The following is a 20,268-nucleotide window of genomic DNA, read 5'->3' on the forward strand; positions in this document are numbered from 1 at the left end:
GTTCAAGGTCAGGTGCTGTACTAAATTTATTATTATTTTCTGTATCATACTTACATCTGCATCTCCACTCCCTAGGTTCTGGAAGAAAGACTTGCTGTAAAACTGTATCACTCCAGGTTGTTTGATGGCACGGCTCAAACACCTCCTACAAATCAAAGTGGAAAAAGATTTAATACGCCTGAATACAATACTCTTCTCAACAAATCATAAATTAAAATGGCCAGATCCAACACTTATTTCAATATACAGGTAAACATAAATTATTGATGTAACGGAATGCCTTACTCCTATCATCATCAGCTTAGTTCACCTGGCTGAATACAAGATTTATATCAATGATATCATTGTAAAATGTTTATGATTTAAACAAATTAGATTACTAACCAATTAAATATGGGAAATAGGAAACACAGATATCAAGTTGCACGAATGAACAAGTGAGTGTGAAAATTACTATTGTAAGGTATTTTGTAATGCTGAAAACTTTTCAAAAAATAAAATTATAATTGTTTTTTTATATAATTTGATACAAAACATACTGATAACAACATAAATATATACAGGAATTGTGTTAGCTCAGATACACATGATAAAAAGTCATTTTCTGGGGGAAACGATTCCGCCCAATGGACAGTGGTACAAATGCAGTAGCATTTCTATAAATTGATATATTTTTTATCAGCAACTCAAAATAGAGCTATTCAACTGTTAACAAGAACTGTAACATTCATGTGGATTCTTTGCCAGGGAACAGATTTATGACCTTTTAAAAGCAGGAATTGGCAGAAAATAATGTTTTGGTAGTTTTTTTAATGCTATGTATTAACTTTCACCCCTACATATTTAAACTAGATTTGCCCAGTCTTTGATTTGGTAAGGTTCAAATGTGACTTTAGGGGTGAATAGGTTAATATAACACACAACAGTGTACACACCGTTTGGGGACCTTTAACTTGTCTCCCAACTCCTGTGTGATCTCGTCCATACTCTCCACTTCCATGATGTCGTACTGACGTGTACTGCGGAATGTCCACGCCACAATGTCGTTTTGCTTGACTGTAAGTGGGTCAGGATTGACCGCCATGCCGACCTTGACCTCATGAACAACTGGTTGTGTCGACACGACGATAGCACCAAACACCTTGGAAATGCTGGAGCTATGGGAAAGAGGGATGGAAAATAATTATTACAATTTTCAAAGAAAATCAGAGTGTTCAAAATTATGACATCATTTTTTAGAACTGTAACAGTTTCTTCAGTTCAGCTGTACCAAGCTTCATCAATAACACATAAATTGAAAAAAAAAAATCTGTGATATTTACACCATGACTAAAATTGGAAACAAAATACATATTCACTTGGATTGAAAATAATTATCTTCAAGTAAGATTGAGATATAAGCATTAGACACTATTATAAACATTGGAAAAATTCTGTGTTGTCAACTAGTTTTGCTATAAAATGATGATCAACCTTCAAACATCCTAAAGTTTCTGTCTAATCAAATGTCTTTATTTTACAGTAAAGAAATCAGCTATTACATTACAACAATGAGGCCGTAGAGTCAAACATGATCCTACCTTATTCATCAATAAAACCAGAAATCATACAAGAACAGATCATCTTAATAAGAGAAAGTCTGGATTTGGTAACAATTACACAGATGACTGGAGACGTTGGATACCTGATAAAGTAGAAGACACCGGCCTCGGAGAACTGATGAACGTAGGCAGAGGGAGGGTCGCGGATCATACCACTACAAAACCCGTCCTCTATATGGCTGCCTTGGTGGGACACCTGCAGGTCAAACAGAATATTGTCATATGTTTCCTATATTTATTGAGATAAATAAAACAGGACAACCATCATATTAATATCAATTATGAGAAATATTGAAATTATAAAAGTAGTTTAATGTTAACTCTCTTCCAATATTAATTCTGAATTGGGATTCAGAATTATCATCGGGAGAGTATACATGCAAATTTAGATTTGAATTTCAATATCTTTGAACATAAAACTTTTGAATTAATCTGTTGCTAACCTTATCAGGTTTTGAGACACTGGGCCCATATTTTTTACATGATAACAAGTATGTGTCATTCCTACAAGAACTTACAAGAGAACTGTTCCAGTAAAAGATCTACCCCACCCTGGAACTCCAAAATATATCACCTCTATTCGTGAGACTGCCAATACCCTCTATGCAAATGAACTATTAATTTAATGCTGTGTGTGGTGATACCCCTAAACAAAATCTGGAGTCCAGGGGTAAATTTTTACTGGACTTGCCAGGAGAAAATATGAACAGTTACATGCCTCACATCACCTCTTGCTTTAGGAGCCATGTTCACCAAAATTCATATTGGCCCCTTAAAGTCAATATTCAGAATTAATGTACCCAGTAAAGGCCTCCATTTAGCTGTTCTTCAATAGCCGTGACCCCTAAATATTTCTTCTTGTCCCTAACTGATTTCACTTAGCAGCAGAGGCCAGTTGGCTCTTTGAAACAAAAAAATATTTTAAATTGAGGCCTAATTAAGATACAAAAAACCTTCTGTCTACCTGTATGATGTTGTGGGGCTTCTTTCCTCCCTGCCACACCCACCACACTCTGTCATTGGGACGAACAGTGATCACTTTCGGCTCAAACCCACTGTCTGTCAGGTGGATGGTGTGATTCTGTGATAAAATTAAAAAAATAAAAACTTTGAACACAAACATATTAATGAAATTTACAAGCAATTGTATAACTGTTTTTAATGGGAGAAAAAACTATCACAGTGACAGAACAATTGAGAGTTATGACACAAAATTGGTTTCCTGCCTACCTTTGGTCCAGGGTTGACAATGGCAGAGCAGGTGTTCATCTCCTTGGTGTTGATATCCTTGGTGTCCTCCGTGGCATACAGTCGGTAGTGATACACCCCAGTAGAGGGCACCACTGCTGTCGCCAGACCAACCCGAGCACACAGGCCCATGGCATCAGAGTCTAATGGGTCCTCTAATTCTGTAATAGTTGTAGGATATTAGGTGTAATAGTTGTAGGATATTAGGTTTAAAAATCTGTTACTGTCATCACAAGGTGATAAGGCCATCTCCAAATTAATTTCAATATATTTTTCAAATTATTTTCATTTTTTTATTGTGAGGGCAGATAAAGGAAGAGAGCCCTTCTGATAGCTTATTACAGACAGCATTAATTACAGGCACAAGGTATATCAGGGATAGGCATCCCCCTCCACAGCTGATTTTAAACACATCATGTATTAACACTAAGGAATAGATTTCTCTTGATCAATAAGACTTTTCCATTATATTTTATATTAACAGATGTTCTGTTATATTAAGAGTAGTTCTATTGTATAAAGAGATGTTTGTTGGTTTTAAGAGTAGTTCTATTGTATTAAGAGATGTTTGTTAGCATTAAGAGTAGTTCTATTGTATTGAGAGATGTTTGTTAGCATTAAGAAAATTTTCGATTGTATAAAGTTGAACTTGTTAACCGATAAGTTGATTGTCACAAAAAGCGCATCAAACTTACGTGTAGTTTCATCTAAAGGTGACGCGGGCTTGGCTAGTGGCGTAAGACATTTGCCGACCTGTTGTATGACAAACTTAAAGTTATTCTTGGTGGCCTGATCTTTGTCCCAGTGGAACCAAAGTCTGTCTCCACTCTGGGCCTTCACCACGTCTGAAACAGGACAGAACAATGTTAATCAAAGGCAAAACATTATCAGCAAGGTAATGCAAACCTTACATAACCAGGAATATGTTGTCAACATAGACAAAATCTACAAAACCAGGAATATGTCAGACACTTGCAGTAAATCAACATAGAATGAAGTTTAATTTGAAGTGACAAAATTTAGTTGGGCAAAAACATGATGGTTTACACATATGTAGACTTGCATCATTAGTTTAGTCATAACATGTGTTTCTAGCTAAAGTGAATGGATTGTGATATAGAAAATTATATTTCAAATGAGACGACACTGAAGAACAAGGTAATATCTAAGTCCCAAATCACCTGCTTGAATGAGTGGGACAAAGTGGAAAAATTAACTACTATAAGTGGATGTTTCTACTTACCATAGAACTACACTGTCAGGGTAACTTATCTTGGGACAAAAAAAATGGGAGATTTTTTTTTTGAAGGAGGATTTGGTTCTCAAAAAAATGTTTCAAAGAAATGTAAACTTGCGACAATCTGACTCTACATAAGGACGTGGTCTCACCTTGCTCAAAGCCCTTCAGTGTTGTCAGTTCCACATAGTGTTCCTGCTGTTTAGGTTTCACTATGACGGTGCCGATGTACTCCGCAGCCTCCTGCTGGTTCTGGTCGGAGAAGTAGTACACGCCCGGCTTAAAGAACTCATGTGACATCAGACCTTGTTTACTGAAAAATAAAAAACACTCAAATACATTACCAAAACAGGTACAAGCACCAAGGTACTATAATTAATTTGTCCTATTGCATTTATTATAAGATGACAGTATGTTTTTAACATTATTACTTTTATATACATTAAATTTACTGTATTCTCTAACGATAACATCTAGCAAAATAAGGAAATACATGTTTCATTTATCCAGAATTTACAATGAACCAAATATTTTGTTTCTGTATGCCAAAAATGAAACAATGCATGAATATGCATTTTATTTACAGAACCAAAAACAGTAAACAGTAAAAAATCTACACTGAAAATCAAATATTGTATTGTTAAAAATAATTCTCTCTGTTCAAAATGAGTTTTGGTGTTCAAACTTATTCATTGTTTTTTAATACATGAATTATTAAACTTCAAATGACATTTTTAAAAACTTACCTAGGTGTTGCCCACCTAAAGCCATCTTCTACTGGCTGTCAACAGAACAGACTTGCTGATTATTATTTGTACAAATTATTTTGATGTTTCAATTCAACAAAAGTTTAAAGTACTGTATTCTAGAAATATTTCACATGCCATTTTTATTGTTTTGAGAAACATTAGGAACTACCTTGAATGGATTTTACAGAAATATTTCAGGAATGTGTAAAACTGTCAATTTTATGTTCTAGAGCACTTAAGTCATAATTTAATTTTTATCTCACCATAATGAAAAAACGTGCTCAATTTGTTGTGAATTTTGCAAATTTTAATGTGAAACCAAACATTTTTGTCATATCCCCTATATTTAGGAAACTATGCATGTTACCATACCTGGTAAGGTTCTTCATCGTCCTGATCAATAGGTGGCGCTTCAATCTGGTACACACTGTGCGACTTCTTACACTGTACACAGAAAAATAATCTACATACTGTCAACAACAAGATATGTTCATATTGGTTTCATTCATCAGCAATTTATTGATACATTGCGATATCTGCTGCCCATGGATGTTTTAATTTAGACTTATGATACAAATAAACCTCTCACTTCTCTTTAACCAACCGTACCTTGAATTTGTCCCAGGAATATTGATACATTGCGATATCTGCTGCCCATGGATGTTTTAATTTAGACTTATGATATAAATCTCTCACTTCTCTTTAACCAACCGTACCTTGAACTTGTCCCAGGAATATTGATACATTGCGATATCTGCCCATGGATGTTTTAATTTAGACTTATGATATAAATTTAGACTTATGATATAAATCTCTCACTTCTCTTTAACCAACCGTACCTTGAATTTGTCCCAGGACCACCAGACACGGTCACCCTCCTCCACCAGCAGGATCATGGGCTGGAACGATCGGTCAAGGATTTCAACACGAAACTCTCTAAAACAAAAACACAAAACAGTGGATTAGGAATCAGATGAACAATATAAAAACATGGTTCAAATGTAGCAACAGAACCTAGTTCATGTAAATAATCTCAATAGAGATATCTGGTTATTCATTTTGAACATTGAAAACACTAGAATACAGGCATAGTCAATAAATTCATTCTCATTGGGACTTCAAATTTAATTTGATCATCAATGAAATTAAAGACAAACATCTTAATATCTCAAAAACCCAGTTTAGCTCCAAGTTGATTTTTTATCCAGTAACAGTGTTTTGCTATAAATCTCAACTTATATATCTATCAGCTGTAATGACAGTATTTACCTCTGTGCTTCTCTGACGTGTACCACACAAAAAGCATTAATGCCTTTGTTGCTTTCTGTCTTGAAAAAGAACAGACCTGGTTTCCTGCAAACAATAAAAAATAAATAAACAAATAAACCACTACTATGTGTTAGATTTATTTCATTTATGTACAGTCCTAAATTATACAAAGGTAAAACAATATTATGTTCTTAGCTAATTTGTTTTTCTTCAAAATATAAGATTTCAAAGATTAGTAGAATCTCTCAGCCCCTCGGGGGTCAAACTTCACTCAAAGAGATAGGGCAGTTACACTTTTCATATTTATACTTATTGTATTAAGTAACCATGCAAATATTAATCTATATATATACCTGTCAGGCTCACCTGTCCACAGGTACTTCATACAACCATAGACATACTGGGCTTTCCCCAGTGTCCATGTCTACTATAAAAATTGCATTCATCTAGAAACTGTCTTTCTAGAATCGAAACAAACATGCAGAGTAGCCCCTAAGATTGCCAAAGATTATAACTGTTTTAGTAAATATATATATAGTAGTTTTTGTATTTGAAACAAATGAAACGAACAATACAATCTTGATCTTACTTGGACTTTGTGTTATTTGTATAAATGCTTAATGTAATGATAACGTTACAGGCTAAATTCAGGGTTGACCTGAAGTTGATTGATTGTTGACATGACATCATTGTATTGTTGATGTGACGTCATACCATTCTTATAAATAGGTGAATCCCCCCGTCTCAACCCTAGGGTGAGATTAATAGAATTTTCCCCTACCTTGAGGGTGTGACAGAGAAATCTTCCACCCGAGGGGTGATGTTTTTTGGTTGGAGATTTCTCTATTACACCCTCAAGGTAGGGGATGATTATTTTTCTCGCATCCTATTATTTCAGTCACAGCTCCATCGACAGTAGTCTGCCATGTTTGTAAACAAAAACACATGTGGGGTATGCATATCGTCATTCACTTTTGATGACATCACAATTACCGATGACGCATTTCAATGACGCACAATTGAACACGTGCTAATCGGCACGAGGCTATCTCCCCCTAGGGGTAGCTGATCTTTCCCGCTAAAACGGGAGACACACCTGTGAAGGGCGGGAGAAAAGGATATCTCACACCGGTAAAAGTGTGGATACACCTGTCTAGGATAAGAGAAATATCAGTCCACAACTACCATAACAGCTACGATTTAACGAATTCTGACACAAGCCCCATTAATACTCACGGGAATGTTTCTCTGTACGAGTCACTGGTCACTGGTGCTCTATAGAATACAAACAGACAGCACGTTAACACACACAAACATTCCTCCTAATATGCTGTAGGCTTTTGTTCTAAAATGATCAAGAATCTTACCAAAAAATTATTCACAAACTATCACAAAATATTTTACAGATGTCAAAATTGGAAAAGAAATAAAATACTTGTTTTCAAGGAAACAAGCCCTTCGGATTGATATGTCTCGCCTATGCCCCGCTTTGAGCATCAATGCACATGTCAAGTTTGGTTGGTCTAGCACTTATAGTTTAAGAGAAACTAACTAAAACGCAAAAACTTAATGTTGATGGAGATGATGACAGTCAATAGACCATGAAAGGTAGGCTGCATCCAGCATTTGATGCATTGGTTGAGATGTACTACCTAAGATGCATCTATCTATGGTCCAGGTTTGGTTGGTGTAGCACTTATACTTTCAGTGAAACTAACTTAAAAGCAAAAACTTTATGTTGACGCCTGTGCTGTTGCCGGAAAAGCAACACCTTAGTCTTGCTTCTGCTACTTCGTGGTGGCGAGACAAAAATGATATTTTCAGAACAAACAATTCCACTAAGAGAGACAACCTCACTCACTTTGAAGTCTCGGTGTTCCTCACAAAGCATTTCTTCTCTATGGAGTAGTCCACCTTCTGTACAGCGTGGGGTGTTTTACATTCGTTCCAGTGCCACTTGACCGAGTGACCCTGGTCTATGTACACTACAGCCTGTTGGAATCCCTCATCCGTAATCTCTATCAGCAGATCCACCTTTCGCTTTACTGTCACACTCAGTGGGGTGCATCGAATACCGTTACTGTAAGTAATCATTAATGAAATACAGTTAATTACTGCTTGCAAACATCAGTAGAAATGTCATGAATTTTTCACTATAAATTTCTATTTCAAAGTTAAAATAAATTTCTATTTCAATGTTTAAATAAAATAAAATAGAATTTGAGAATTCCTAAATTTAATTTTAAGGTAAACCGTATCTTAAATTGAAGTATTATATGACTTGGCTAAATGTAAGTGCTTAAAATCTTATGGAAGTTTCTAAGAGGATGTGTATGTCACATGATTTTATTCATAATAGTTTTGTTTAAATTTGAATAAAATGTTACTTTTCATCAATCTGTTTGAATTTTTCTTGAATAAGAGAAAAAACAGATGTTATGCAAAAGATAAAGGTTGCATAGAAAATCATAATCAAAAAAGAAAAAAACATAAATGTAATGAAATACAAGACAAGTGTAATCATAACATTTTTACATAGTTTTTCTAACAAAGGTATCATAGTGGTGTTTATGTACAGTTTTGTACATAAATTCAGAAAAGTATGTTAATACAATACCATTAGTCTATACTTTTCTATCTAACCTAAATAAAGAAATAAAGTAATAGTAATCTTTCTGTTAATTTTGATTTCTGTTTTATCTAAAAGTAATGTAAAACAAAACGTAAAGAAAAAGAAAATTAGATATTTGCCTCTGAAAAAGATTTCATTTAGATTACAAAACAAATAATTATGGTAAAAAGAGAAGTTATGAACATCAAAAAAAAAGGGAAAAAAGAATAGAAATAGTCAAACATATACAATCATTTGGCATTGCCACTATATAACCCTACTACAATCTGTCGGCATTCATATATAGGCTACGACCCTCCCTGGACAAGTGGCTGTTCTATTCATTACCCAGGTAGACACAATAAATATATTATTTGAACTAAATGCTGAATAATAATAAGTGTAATTTTCTATGAGATTTACATATTTTAAAAATTGTAAATATCAGTATTGAACTGCTTTCATTGGCATTCATAGGCAATATAAATGCCAACTGAAGACTTGCGATATGACATGCTGTCACTAGGAAGCTAACACTTCTTGTTGTGATATATACATATATTGTACACTGTGACTTCACACAAAACCTCAATCCAGTGTGGGACTATCTAAGTTATGGTACCAAGTTGTGCTCATATTCAGATTTTGCAGCTTTCCAGAGCTGCAAGAATCTTGTACCAGTGCAGAATTAATTGTTTGCACTAATTGCAAGGCGTACAGTATTCCAATCTTCAGTTTTGACATCAAATAATTAATTTCTTCAATGCACAAATGCTGATTTTGTAAAGCTACTAACAGGTACACTGTACCAGTGAAAAGTGTACATTGTTGCTGGTTATCAGCTAACCGCATATACACAGTGCATTGCCAATACTTGTCAGAACTTGCTTCACAGAAGCAACATCCAGAAAGTTTTCTCAAATACAGACAGCTTTATTACTGTAGATCACTTGTATTTTCAGAGATTTTCCCCCTTAGGGAAATGTTTTTTCAATTTTTGCGGAATTGCTAAAATGGTAAATTTTGTGGGATCTATTATACCCTTAGATCTAATGGCCATGACACACAATGATATAGTAAAAATAAATAAATTTGTTTTTAATTTTGCAGGAAGTATTTTTCACAGGTATGTTGTTAGAGTAATTATCGTAAAAATTAAATCCTTGGAAAAACGAACACACTGCTAGATCATGATCTTGAATAGATTGTAAATTTACAAAGATAGAAAATTCAATTTTGTTCAGACACATTGAAAGAAATGTTATTATTAACTTCATGAATTCAACTTTTCATGAATATGTTGCATGACTCAAAATTGTTATATTAAATAACGTGCTTTACAGTACAAGAGATAATAGCTGTCGAAATAACACTGATCTGAAGACAAAATATTAGTAGAAAAGACAGCTGAGTGTGAGTGGTCTGCACTTAGAGAGACTACGATCCATCTTACTCAGCCTCCTCATCCAACACTTCGGTTCTAACAGTACCATCCGAATCTTTCACCGTCTTTGTCCTTGAAAAGTGCAGTTATTATCAAAGAGCATATCAATATCATAGACTAAACTGCACTCAACGACCTTGACATTGACCCCTTTTCAAGCCTTGACGACTCTTTGAAATGTTGATGCATAATACATGTACCAATTAATTCTTCCAAATTATTCGAAAGGAAACACAGGTTCATATAAATTACCAAACTAAAATACCCATTACAGAAATAGTCAACTAGGTACATGAACATCCGTTTCCGTTGACAGGACTTATATTTATAGTCTTAACTAATATCAAGATGACTGTTTGTGAATATTCTACAGGAAAATAACAAAATATTGGCAAATCATTCTATTTTCTAATGTACTTTTATTTTTTACTGTAAAATGATGTGCACTTATTTTCTCTTCACTAGGATACTCAATTCCTTTTTAGATAAATAACTCAATCATCAACACAATAAATTGCAGCACAAATACTTAATCCATTCCATTTCAGCTGGAACGTATAGTTATCTCTGCACAATGACTTTTTACTGTAAATTTAGAAAATAAATACATTTTATTTTAATACAACTTCAACATTACCCATAAGCCATGCACACTATGTTAGTTTTCTTTTCAGCAAATCAATAATAAAACTTACATAGCAAATTTGTATTCTCCCTCAGAGTTGAACTGTTGGTCATAGTGACCTTTGACCTCTGTAGCCTTTGCTTCATATCCACCAATCACAGGCCTCAATTTTTCACCATCATGAACAACCTGCAAAAGGCAACATGCAAATAGAATAAATGCAGGTACAGTTTAAACCTTCACCATCATGGACAGATCATTTGTACTCTACAATCCATATAACATATGTATAATAGGGATCTGGTTTTGTTAAGTTTCTGATGGACTTTGATCCAACTTTGGACTCAGCCTCCGCATCCAACACTTCAATTATAACATTACTATTTATCTCTTTAACTATTACAGCCCTTGGAAAAATTAATGCAGGTCAGTGTGAGTGAAAGAGCTTACCAATATCATAGACAGAATAGTCTTCATCACCCTTTTGACTTTGATGGTTCCCTCGCTGATAATAATACTGGTCTGAGCTTACGGAATGTATTTTGTTGATTATTAATATCTTATCAAAGAATTACCTCAAAATCATTTGATTCATATGAGGCTAAGAAAGTGTAACGGAGGTGTTCCCATACCTACCACAGGACCACAATACTGTGTACTAGTCACATGTAAAATAAATATAGAATTTGAATGAAACGAGAACATCAACCTAATTTAATTTAGAATTGTACTAAATAGGACAAAGCAAAAAGAGATGATAGAGGGTTCAACTATTCACTGGAATCCCTGTTATTTTGTAAAACAATAATACTTAACACCTGATCATTTGCTGAAATGCTCATGTAGGTATCATTTCATGTTAAGAACAAAGGATAAAATCGTCACTAAGTTCATATTCTTTACAATAAACATGCACTCTGTACTGTATAAGTCAAACAGTACTAGGGGAATCCCAACTATGCTGAATGATTCTTAAAGGGCTCGAACGAAAAATCCTGTCAAAACATAGACACACCTATCAATAAATGTCAATATCAATAATGTCTGAGAGCCTGTGACCCACAGACTACCTCTGTCCGAATCATGTCTATCAGAGAGGGTTTATTTTGATCTGAGAAAATGAAAAGGTTGCTCCTTTCATAAGAAGGTGACACATGACAAACACCCTAACAAAGGTTTTTTAAATGTCTGTTTGACCTTTGACCTATACTGTTGATCTTCTATATTACACGAATGAAAATATTATCTGTTATTAAACATATTGGGGATTTTGATATAAATCCTGTTCTATCCTACACCTGGACATTTAAATTTGGTGATATACACCCGACTCTTGACTCTTGTTTACCTATTAAATATGTTAAGTGTAGACGTTACAATGTACTGGTATATACTGTCTACCACTGAAAGCATGTTACGATGTCTAGTGACTTTTCCATGCTTAAGCTGCATTCACACATAGACACCGCTTCTACTACGATAGAAAAGTGGCCAAGAGTGTGGCCAATCGGGGCCAATCACGGGCCAAACGTATGAGGATCTCCATGAGCGTGGTCGGGAAGATGCACGCTCTCCCCACGCTTATTTTGAACATGCACAAAATAAGCGTAGCCGGGTCGTTCAAGCAACCCAAAATCTTGTAATGTGACCTATGGAAACCGGCGCTTTGGGAGGGTTTTGGCCCCGTTGTGGAATAGCTTTCCATCTGCTATTAGAAAGTCAAATACCCTGGCTAAATTCAAGAGGGACATCAAAACTCCCCTCTTAACAACTGCATTTTAGGCTCTTTGCAAAGACATTATCCATATGTTGTAAAGCGCTTTAGAGTAATTTTACAAGTTATATAGGGCGCTATAGAAATGTTGTATATTACTATTATTATAGTAATCCTATACATTACAACTGTGTATGGTGTATTTCTACAACAAACAGCTAGACTTCCATAACGGATCTTATTTACGAAATCACAACCATTCCTCTGCTAAATATTGAATGCCTCTCAGACAACAGCAAACCAATTATATAGGAATCATCAAAGAATGTTACAACGTGGTACAGTGTATTTCTTTGAAAAAAACATTCTTTCTAAACAACAATCAATTATCAACTGTGCATGTTCATTAAAAATGCAGAGATTTTGTGAAGTTGAATCGCAATATCAATGTAATGGTCTAGCCCCAGTGAGATCAAAAGCTGGTGATAGGCCTGTGTTTATAACTGGTAGGTAAGGTCAGCCTACTATCCCATTTTGTACAACTGTATGACAGTGTCTGTTATTACATAGCATTGTGATTGTCCTGGGACTAGATCACAGAACATGTATGTATATATTTATATATACAATACTGCAGTCTTAACAAAAGTGTAGACAATATATGTAGTTCTGGGACTCTCGAACAGGGTACAAACTGTATAGAATCTTCCAGGTGACAACCTATAGCTGTAGGTAATACTGCCACACAATGGCTCAAGTTTCAAGTAGACATATACATTTTAAGTGTTCACTTAGGGAATATCATAAAACTTTTATAATCTTTCAGAACATCACATAAAATCATCATTGTGACATTCCACACCTCGTAAAGTGAGAAATTATCAATGTGACATTCCACACCTCGTAAAGTGAGAAATCGTCAATGTGTTCCTGGTAATGAGAATATAGATTTTGAAAAATAGATTTGAACTCCTTGGGTAACCAGTATAAATGAGGAAAGTCTAACCCTTAAGACTATAAATAATTACTTTACACAGAAACATTTAATAACAAGCTATTCAAGTGAATTTGAGTCCAAAGTAATGCATAATAAAGACAGTAGGTCCGGTATATGATTCAATTTAGTACCAGTCCCTACCGCTAGAGCGGCATATGAGTGAAAACAGCATTTATGAAGATCTTGAGCTCATTAACTGAAGCAAAACCAATAGCTTGCGGCTAACGCCTTAGCTAAAAATGAGGCTACCCTAAAAAGTAAATAAAATGCTTTTGCAGTGTTTAGGTAGTCCATCAGTGTAAAATGTATCCCAATCGAGCGAAGCACCTGCAAAGTTGGAAAGAAATGGTCTTTTCAGGTGTCTGCTGATCAAGGTTGGAAATGTAGCTGTCCTGTGTGGCCCGACTCATTATGACATAGCTATATGTCTTTGGTTGGTTACACCTTTTTTAGGATCTCCATCAATGATACACAGAATACAATTTATTTTCAAAAACAATTACAATCTATTATTATTTACATACTTGCCAACTCGACCTATTTTGGAGGGAGACTCCCAATTTTGGACCATAAAATTGAGCATTTAGAACATGTGGATTTGCTAAACTATTCCTATTTTCAAAGATCTGATGATTTCATAAAAAAAGAACAGTTCAAAAGATGCCTTTGAAAAGTGTTATTTTTTCCCTAGGGTGTACATGCACACATTTTATTTATTCTTTTAATTCCTAGCACATGTAATCTCCCCTATGGACATTTTAAAAAGTTGGTAATTATGTATTACATGTTTTGTGTCTGATAAATTCATTTATTTCAGTGAAAGTTGAAACATGTTATGTAGAAATATTGCCTCATTATTACAAGCTCAGAAAAACTAATTTACTTTTTATTTTTTTAAAGAACTGTTTCTCTGGCATATGTAGTTAAGTTAACACATTTAAATAGATACCTTGCTTAGCTATTTTTTCTAATGGTACCAGCCATCTTATATTATAATCCCAATAAGTTATTTTTTAAATGTTTGATCAAAACGTTCTCATTCTTTCCTATGAAAATCGTTCCTGCTGGGGAATAACACTAGGTCTTTAAAAACACTCCTACCAATTATAGGAAAAAATAACAAGAGGCCCAGGGGCCTTAATAGCTCACCTGGTATTTTATTTTTCAATTTAAAACCTGCTGAGTACCATTCAGGTTTATCAAAGGAGTACAAGTAACAAAGTTGCATCTTCCATTTATAAATATTCAATTCCCTTTGCCCAAAGATTCTCTAAAACAAGTTTGGTTAGGTTAAAATCCCTTCAACGGTACAGAAGGAGAAGGATCTTTAATGTTTTCCTCTATTTCCCCTAATGGGCCCCACTAATCTGCCCCAAAGAAGGGGAATCCACACACCTCAGTTTAAACAAAATTGATTCTTTTCTCCCTAAGCATGCTTCAGACTGCATTTGGTTTAAATCCCTTCACTTGTATAGTAGGAGAAAAAAAATCCTCTATTTCCCCTATTGGGCCCCGCTCCTATGCCGCCAGAAGGCCCACACCCTCCGTTTATACAAACTTGAGTCTCCTTTGTCCAAAGATGCTCTAGGACAAATTTGGTCAAAATCCTTCAATTGGTTGAGGAGAAGATTTTTAAAGATTTACCTATTTTCCCCTATTTGGCCCCGTCCCTCTGCCCCCAGGGGGACCATACCCTCCGTTCATACAAAACTGAGAACCCTTTGGCCAATGATGCTCCAGACCAAATTTGGTCAAAATCCCTTCATCGGTACAAAAGGAGAAGGATATTTGATGTTTTCCTCTATTTCCCCTAATGGGCCCCACCCATCTGCCCTTAGAAGGAGGCCCACACACCTCAGTTTATACAAAATTGATTCTTTTGTCCCTAATCATGCTTCAGACTGCATTTGGTTAAAATCCCTTCACTTGTATAGCAGGAGAAAAAAAATCCTCTATTTCCCCTATTGGGCCCCGCCCCTCCGCCCCCAGGGGGGCCACACCCTCCGTTTATACAAACTTGAGTCTCCTTTGTCCAAAGATGCTCTAGGACAAATTTGGTCAAAATCCTTTTATTGGTTGAGAAGAAGAAGATTTTTAAAGATTTACCTATTTTCCCCCTATTTGGCCCCGCCCCTCTGCCCCCAGGGGGGTTATACCCTCCGTTTATACAAAACTGAGAACCCGTTGGCCAATGATGCTCCTGACCAAATTTGGTCAAAATCCTCTGAGCCATTCAGGACAAGTAGCATTTTAAAGGAAAAAGTTGACGGACGCCGGACGTCGGACGACGGACGCTGCACAATGGGATAATCTCACTTGGCCCTTCGAGCCAGGTGAGCTAAAAAATATTTGTCAAACACAATTATGCAAACATTCTTGTTCGAGAGAAATGGAGCTAAGGGCAAAATCTAATCATAACAAAGGGTCTAAACACAAAGTCTAACCAAAGTCAATAAAGCAGAAAATATAGGTCACAGTGACCTACATTTAGTATTCTAGTAAAGTATCCCACAAGATGTATCCACATATGAATTTTGATAACTGTTGGACCTCTAGTATTAGACTTATACAGCTAAACACAAAGTCCATCCAAGATACACAGATGGACGGAGGGAGAGACAAACACTTCATCCCTGTTCACTACAATGTATGTTGTAGAGGCATTACATGCAGCTGGATCAAGTCACGTTTCAAATATATTTCATCATTTTGTATCTGCCTACATCATCTGTTAGCTAATTGTACCACAGGGATCCTGTTATACAGAAGCCATCAACACAAAATCTGAAGAATTATGTACACTATCCCCAAACAATCTAATACAAGCTGTCATAACTCTCGAAACTATTTATATAATGGTGCTAACCAGAAACACCTGTTTTAAATTTCCAGGTAAGGACTTTTGAAACAGCATTTGGAATAGAACCTATTTTTCATTGGCATTATATTATAAAGATTAAAAGCCCGAACACTTTGTTCTGTGTCAACAAAGTAATACTATCGCAATATCGTCTCAATCTTAGAGGAGCAATCCGAGAATACGTATCTTACAACATGATGTACTGTGCATACATGTAGATTTTAGTTGAAAAGACTCGCCCACTTCCCCTCGGTGCTATCTACATAGAATGTATAGGCCCATGAGATTTGAGAAGTACGTTTTAAGCTTTCTTGCTTAATACACACAGAGCTTTTACCTGTATACAGAGACCACCTTTGGATATCAGTAAAATGGCCTCTAATTGTAAGTATCATATTTCTCATTTTTAATTAAGAAAAGGAATTTAATAGTGGTCTCTTAACTTTTAAATAGTTTGTACGACATCAGTAGCTCCTCAGTTTGACTGATGATATTGCAATAATGTTGCTTTGTTGGCCTTAGGCCCTATATGTCTCAAATATGATTTCTCCAGAATATTCTTCGTATTCCGCCAGGGACTAAACAAAGTGAACAGACCAAACAATGGATAATATGAATTCTAACTCACCTGTACTATATTCAGCTTTGACTTTGAGTCTTCCCACATGAAAGACACAAACTGGAAATGGAAAATATCACAATTGAGCATACAATCAATAAATAGTATTAATGTACTTTTATAACTGTAGCAAAATCTTCATTAAAAAGCCTGCATTTTTCCCATTTTCTTGTAAATGCACAGCTATTAATAATTATAGAAACAGAAGATACTTTGCAATGACACATACTTACTCATCTTTCTAAAAAAAATGTGAGAATCATTTCTGGTACAGAGACCAGAGCAATCTCCAACCCTCGGGTGATTATTTAATTGTCTAACCTCCAGCACAGTTTCGAGTTATAATAAGACAACCAAAACATCACCCCATGGGAAAGACATTTCTCTGTCACACCCTCAAGGTAGGGGAGGATTTTACTAATCTAATATCTACATTAAGATTCATCAGTTTGGAAATATGTAATATCAAACTTCTACTTTATACAAAAACAATGTATATATTTAATGTGTCGCAACATTCAAGATTGACTGGACCCTTGGTCAAGCTATGACCTGCGTTGTTTTGTCTATCGATAGAGAGTGTATACACACTGTTTCGAATAAAGGTTACGTATATGGAATAACGTTCCGGGTCGATTAACATAAGAAATATACAATTTCATCACATCATTGTACAGTTAAACATTACAAATCCCTCACTCAGTCATAGCTTGACAAAGGGACAAGTAGGTCTTGAAACGTTGCATCACGTTTAATACGTACATTGTTTGTGTACAAAGTCAAACTTTGATATTCTATTAATATCTCACGGTCAATGTCCCACTCACCTGCCCCTCTATGATGGTGATCTCAGGTATGGAGAACCCTTTGTCCGTCACTGTCACTGGCACATCCTGTGAATCACCTGAGGATGATAGATTCACACAAATGTTATACTTTTTTAAATAGATATGTTTTTTACATTGAAGATTACCTAGTTAAAACACTTAACGACTTGTGGAAGATTGAAATTTGACCTTAGTATTTAGGATTTCAATTTCTTAATTGCATCTTGAACAAGAATATCCTTCAATCGCTTGAAAAGACTGGTCACATGGTGATCAAAAATAAAACATTTTGTAAGAATATATTTTTTTTATTAAATAAAATCTTGTGTTTCCGCTAAACCAACTACCCTAGATTTTTGTGTCTATCCTTAAGTTTTTAATGGCATTTAGTGATATGCACTGTTAAGTCAGAACTCCTACTCTGTATAAGCATAGTAAAAGTATTTTCCAAAATAGAAAAAATTGCCAACCTACCTACCTTATTTATTCTGAGGATGATAGCGGAAACACAAGTGAATTTGTTTGTCCTTACTGAATTTCCTGTTACCTAGTATGCTTACCTCTATGTATATGACTGCCTTGCAGACTTGTCCTCGAGCTGGCCCTGTTAGGTTGAGGAACTGGAGGGGTCCCCTCTGGATCAGGCCCCTCATCATCCAACAGGACCTCTTCCTGGGATGCACTGTTTCCCATGGCAACACCTCCTCCACTGGAACTTGTGTCCAATACACTGTTCGATTTGTCACTAAATGTCTGGGTTACTGCGTCTGTTAAAAGAAAGTCAATTCTGATTAAAGAAATATGATAATCTTGATTTTCTAATTTTTTTCAGAGGTGTTCCTCCCTTTATTGTAGTAGAGTCCATGGGAGAAAATCTAAGGCCCCTTTTGCGTATCCGGTTCAACCATTTTGGGTGTTTTTGGAATATTTTCGGGTATAAGTCCTGGCAAACTTGCAAAAATTTATGCAGGCCTTACAAGGCTTTGTCAAGGCCCACCTGAAACCAGCATCAAATGCCTACGTCTGACATTGTTTCATAAACGAACAACTCTGCTTCAATCCGTTCAATTATTTTGGAACGTGATAATATAAACCAATGCAGCCTAAGGGTTCCTGCCCTGGGTTACAACTGTTCCTCCAGAGACGTTTCTCTCAACATAATAATAAGATAATAATATACAACATTTATATAGCACCCTATATAATTTGTAAAATTACTCTAAAGCGCTTTACAACATATGGATAAAAGTAATGGTTATAATTTTGAAAATAAAAAACAAAGGCTTACAATCACTTTTATACATTTAAACAAGCAATGTGCACATAATTGAACAAATAAAAGGGTGATATTTACATGACGTCTTTGCAAAGATTTTAAAATGCAGATGTGAAGAGGTGAGTTTTGATGTCCCTCTTGAACTTGGCCAGGGTATTTGACTTTCTAATAGCAGATGGTAAGCTATTCCACAACGTAGCCGAAACCCTCCCAAAGCATCTGTTTCCTACAGGTAACCAGTGCAACGAATAAAGCACAGGTGTGATGTGCTCTCTCTTTCGAGTACGAGTAACTAGCCGTGCTGCAGTGCTCTGGACCCTCTGCAGACGACTAGTTAGTTTGTGAGATATACCACAGAGCAGGGCGTTACCATAATCCATAATCCAACTGAGAGGTAACAAGTGAATGCACCAAAATCTTGCATGCATCTGCAGTTAAAAACAGCCAAATACAGCCGATGTTCCTGATCTGGTAGTAACAGGATTTGGCAATAGCGTTCACTTGTTTCTCCATGTTCAGTGAACTATCAAAGTATACCCTAGGTTTTTAACAGCTGGAACAATCTCAATAGTTCTGGCACCGACCTTGAGCTGGAGAGCCATTGTTTGCTGACACTTTGGGGAAAAGATTATTAGTTCCGTCTTTCCTGATTAAGCTTAAGCATGTTGGTGTTCATCCAGATACTGATATCTGTCAGACAAGCTTCCAGACTTTCTAAGAAACATAATCAGTTTCTTTCCAGTAAGGAAATTTATGTTGGGAAAAAAATTGGATGTTTCATGAATCCAATGAATTGGATTTATAACAAGAAATGTTGAAACCAGCATTAAACTAATCACAAATTTCAAATATGAAGAGCAGTAGTTGCGGTGGGCAAGTGGTTTAGGTGTCTGACATTCTGCTACCATTAGCCCTCCACCACTGGGTCGTGGTTTGAGGACTATGTCGTGCAGTCGTCAAGTACTGGCCACAGGTTGGTGGGTTTTTACCCGTTTACTCCGGCTGACCTCCACCACCAAAACCTGGTACGCCCTTAAACGACCATAGTTGTTAATTGGACGTAAAACCCAAACAAACAAGCATGAATATCCTATAGATCAAGTAAACAGTTCTGCACCTCATGGAACCCAAAGTGACTTCGATTCTTTGGACAGTCCATTTCTAAAAGCTTCAGGGGTCAGGGAGCTCGGG

At 35.7% G+C, this 20,268-nt stretch overlaps 1 protein-coding gene across 2 annotated transcripts in view; it reads right to left on the reverse strand.

The window, feature by feature from the left end:
- The window catches only part of LOC110462249, an 89,532-nt gene that overhangs the window by 66,699 nt on the left and 2,565 nt on the right, over nt 1-20,268 (reverse strand). The window contains exons 2-19 of one of the 2 annotated variants that reach the window (XM_021516135.1): nt 18,362-18,568; nt 17,802-17,878; nt 16,984-17,034; nt 10,855-10,973; nt 10,169-10,231; nt 7,966-8,184; nt 7,341-7,379; nt 6,105-6,188; nt 5,675-5,771; nt 5,208-5,279; nt 4,833-4,867; nt 4,239-4,399; nt 3,545-3,694; nt 2,832-3,010; nt 2,566-2,682; nt 1,685-1,797; nt 936-1,157; nt 55-145 (exon numbers count right to left, since the gene is read on the reverse strand). In XM_021516135.1, coding sequence (XP_021371810.1) covers nt 55-145; nt 936-1,157; nt 1,685-1,797; nt 2,566-2,682; nt 2,832-3,010; nt 3,545-3,694; nt 4,239-4,399; nt 4,833-4,867; nt 5,208-5,279; nt 5,675-5,771; nt 6,105-6,188; nt 7,341-7,379; nt 7,966-8,184; nt 10,169-10,231; nt 10,855-10,973; nt 16,984-17,034; nt 17,802-17,878; nt 18,362-18,568 — 2,096 coding nt within the window. The remainder of the gene's footprint in view (nt 1-54; nt 146-935; nt 1,158-1,684; nt 1,798-2,565; nt 2,683-2,831; nt 3,011-3,544; nt 3,695-4,238; nt 4,400-4,832; nt 4,868-5,207; nt 5,280-5,674; nt 5,772-6,104; nt 6,189-7,340; nt 7,380-7,965; nt 8,185-10,168; nt 10,232-10,854; nt 10,974-16,983; nt 17,035-17,801; nt 17,879-18,361; nt 18,569-20,268) is intronic. The other variant, XM_021516134.1, reaches the window with a different exon arrangement.

Source organism: Mizuhopecten yessoensis, unplaced genomic scaffold, assembly GCF_002113885.1.
Source record: "Mizuhopecten yessoensis strain PY_sf001 unplaced genomic scaffold, ASM211388v2 scaffold10765, whole genome shotgun sequence".
Classification (NCBI taxonomy): domain Eukaryota; kingdom Metazoa; phylum Mollusca; class Bivalvia; order Pectinida; family Pectinidae; genus Mizuhopecten; species Mizuhopecten yessoensis.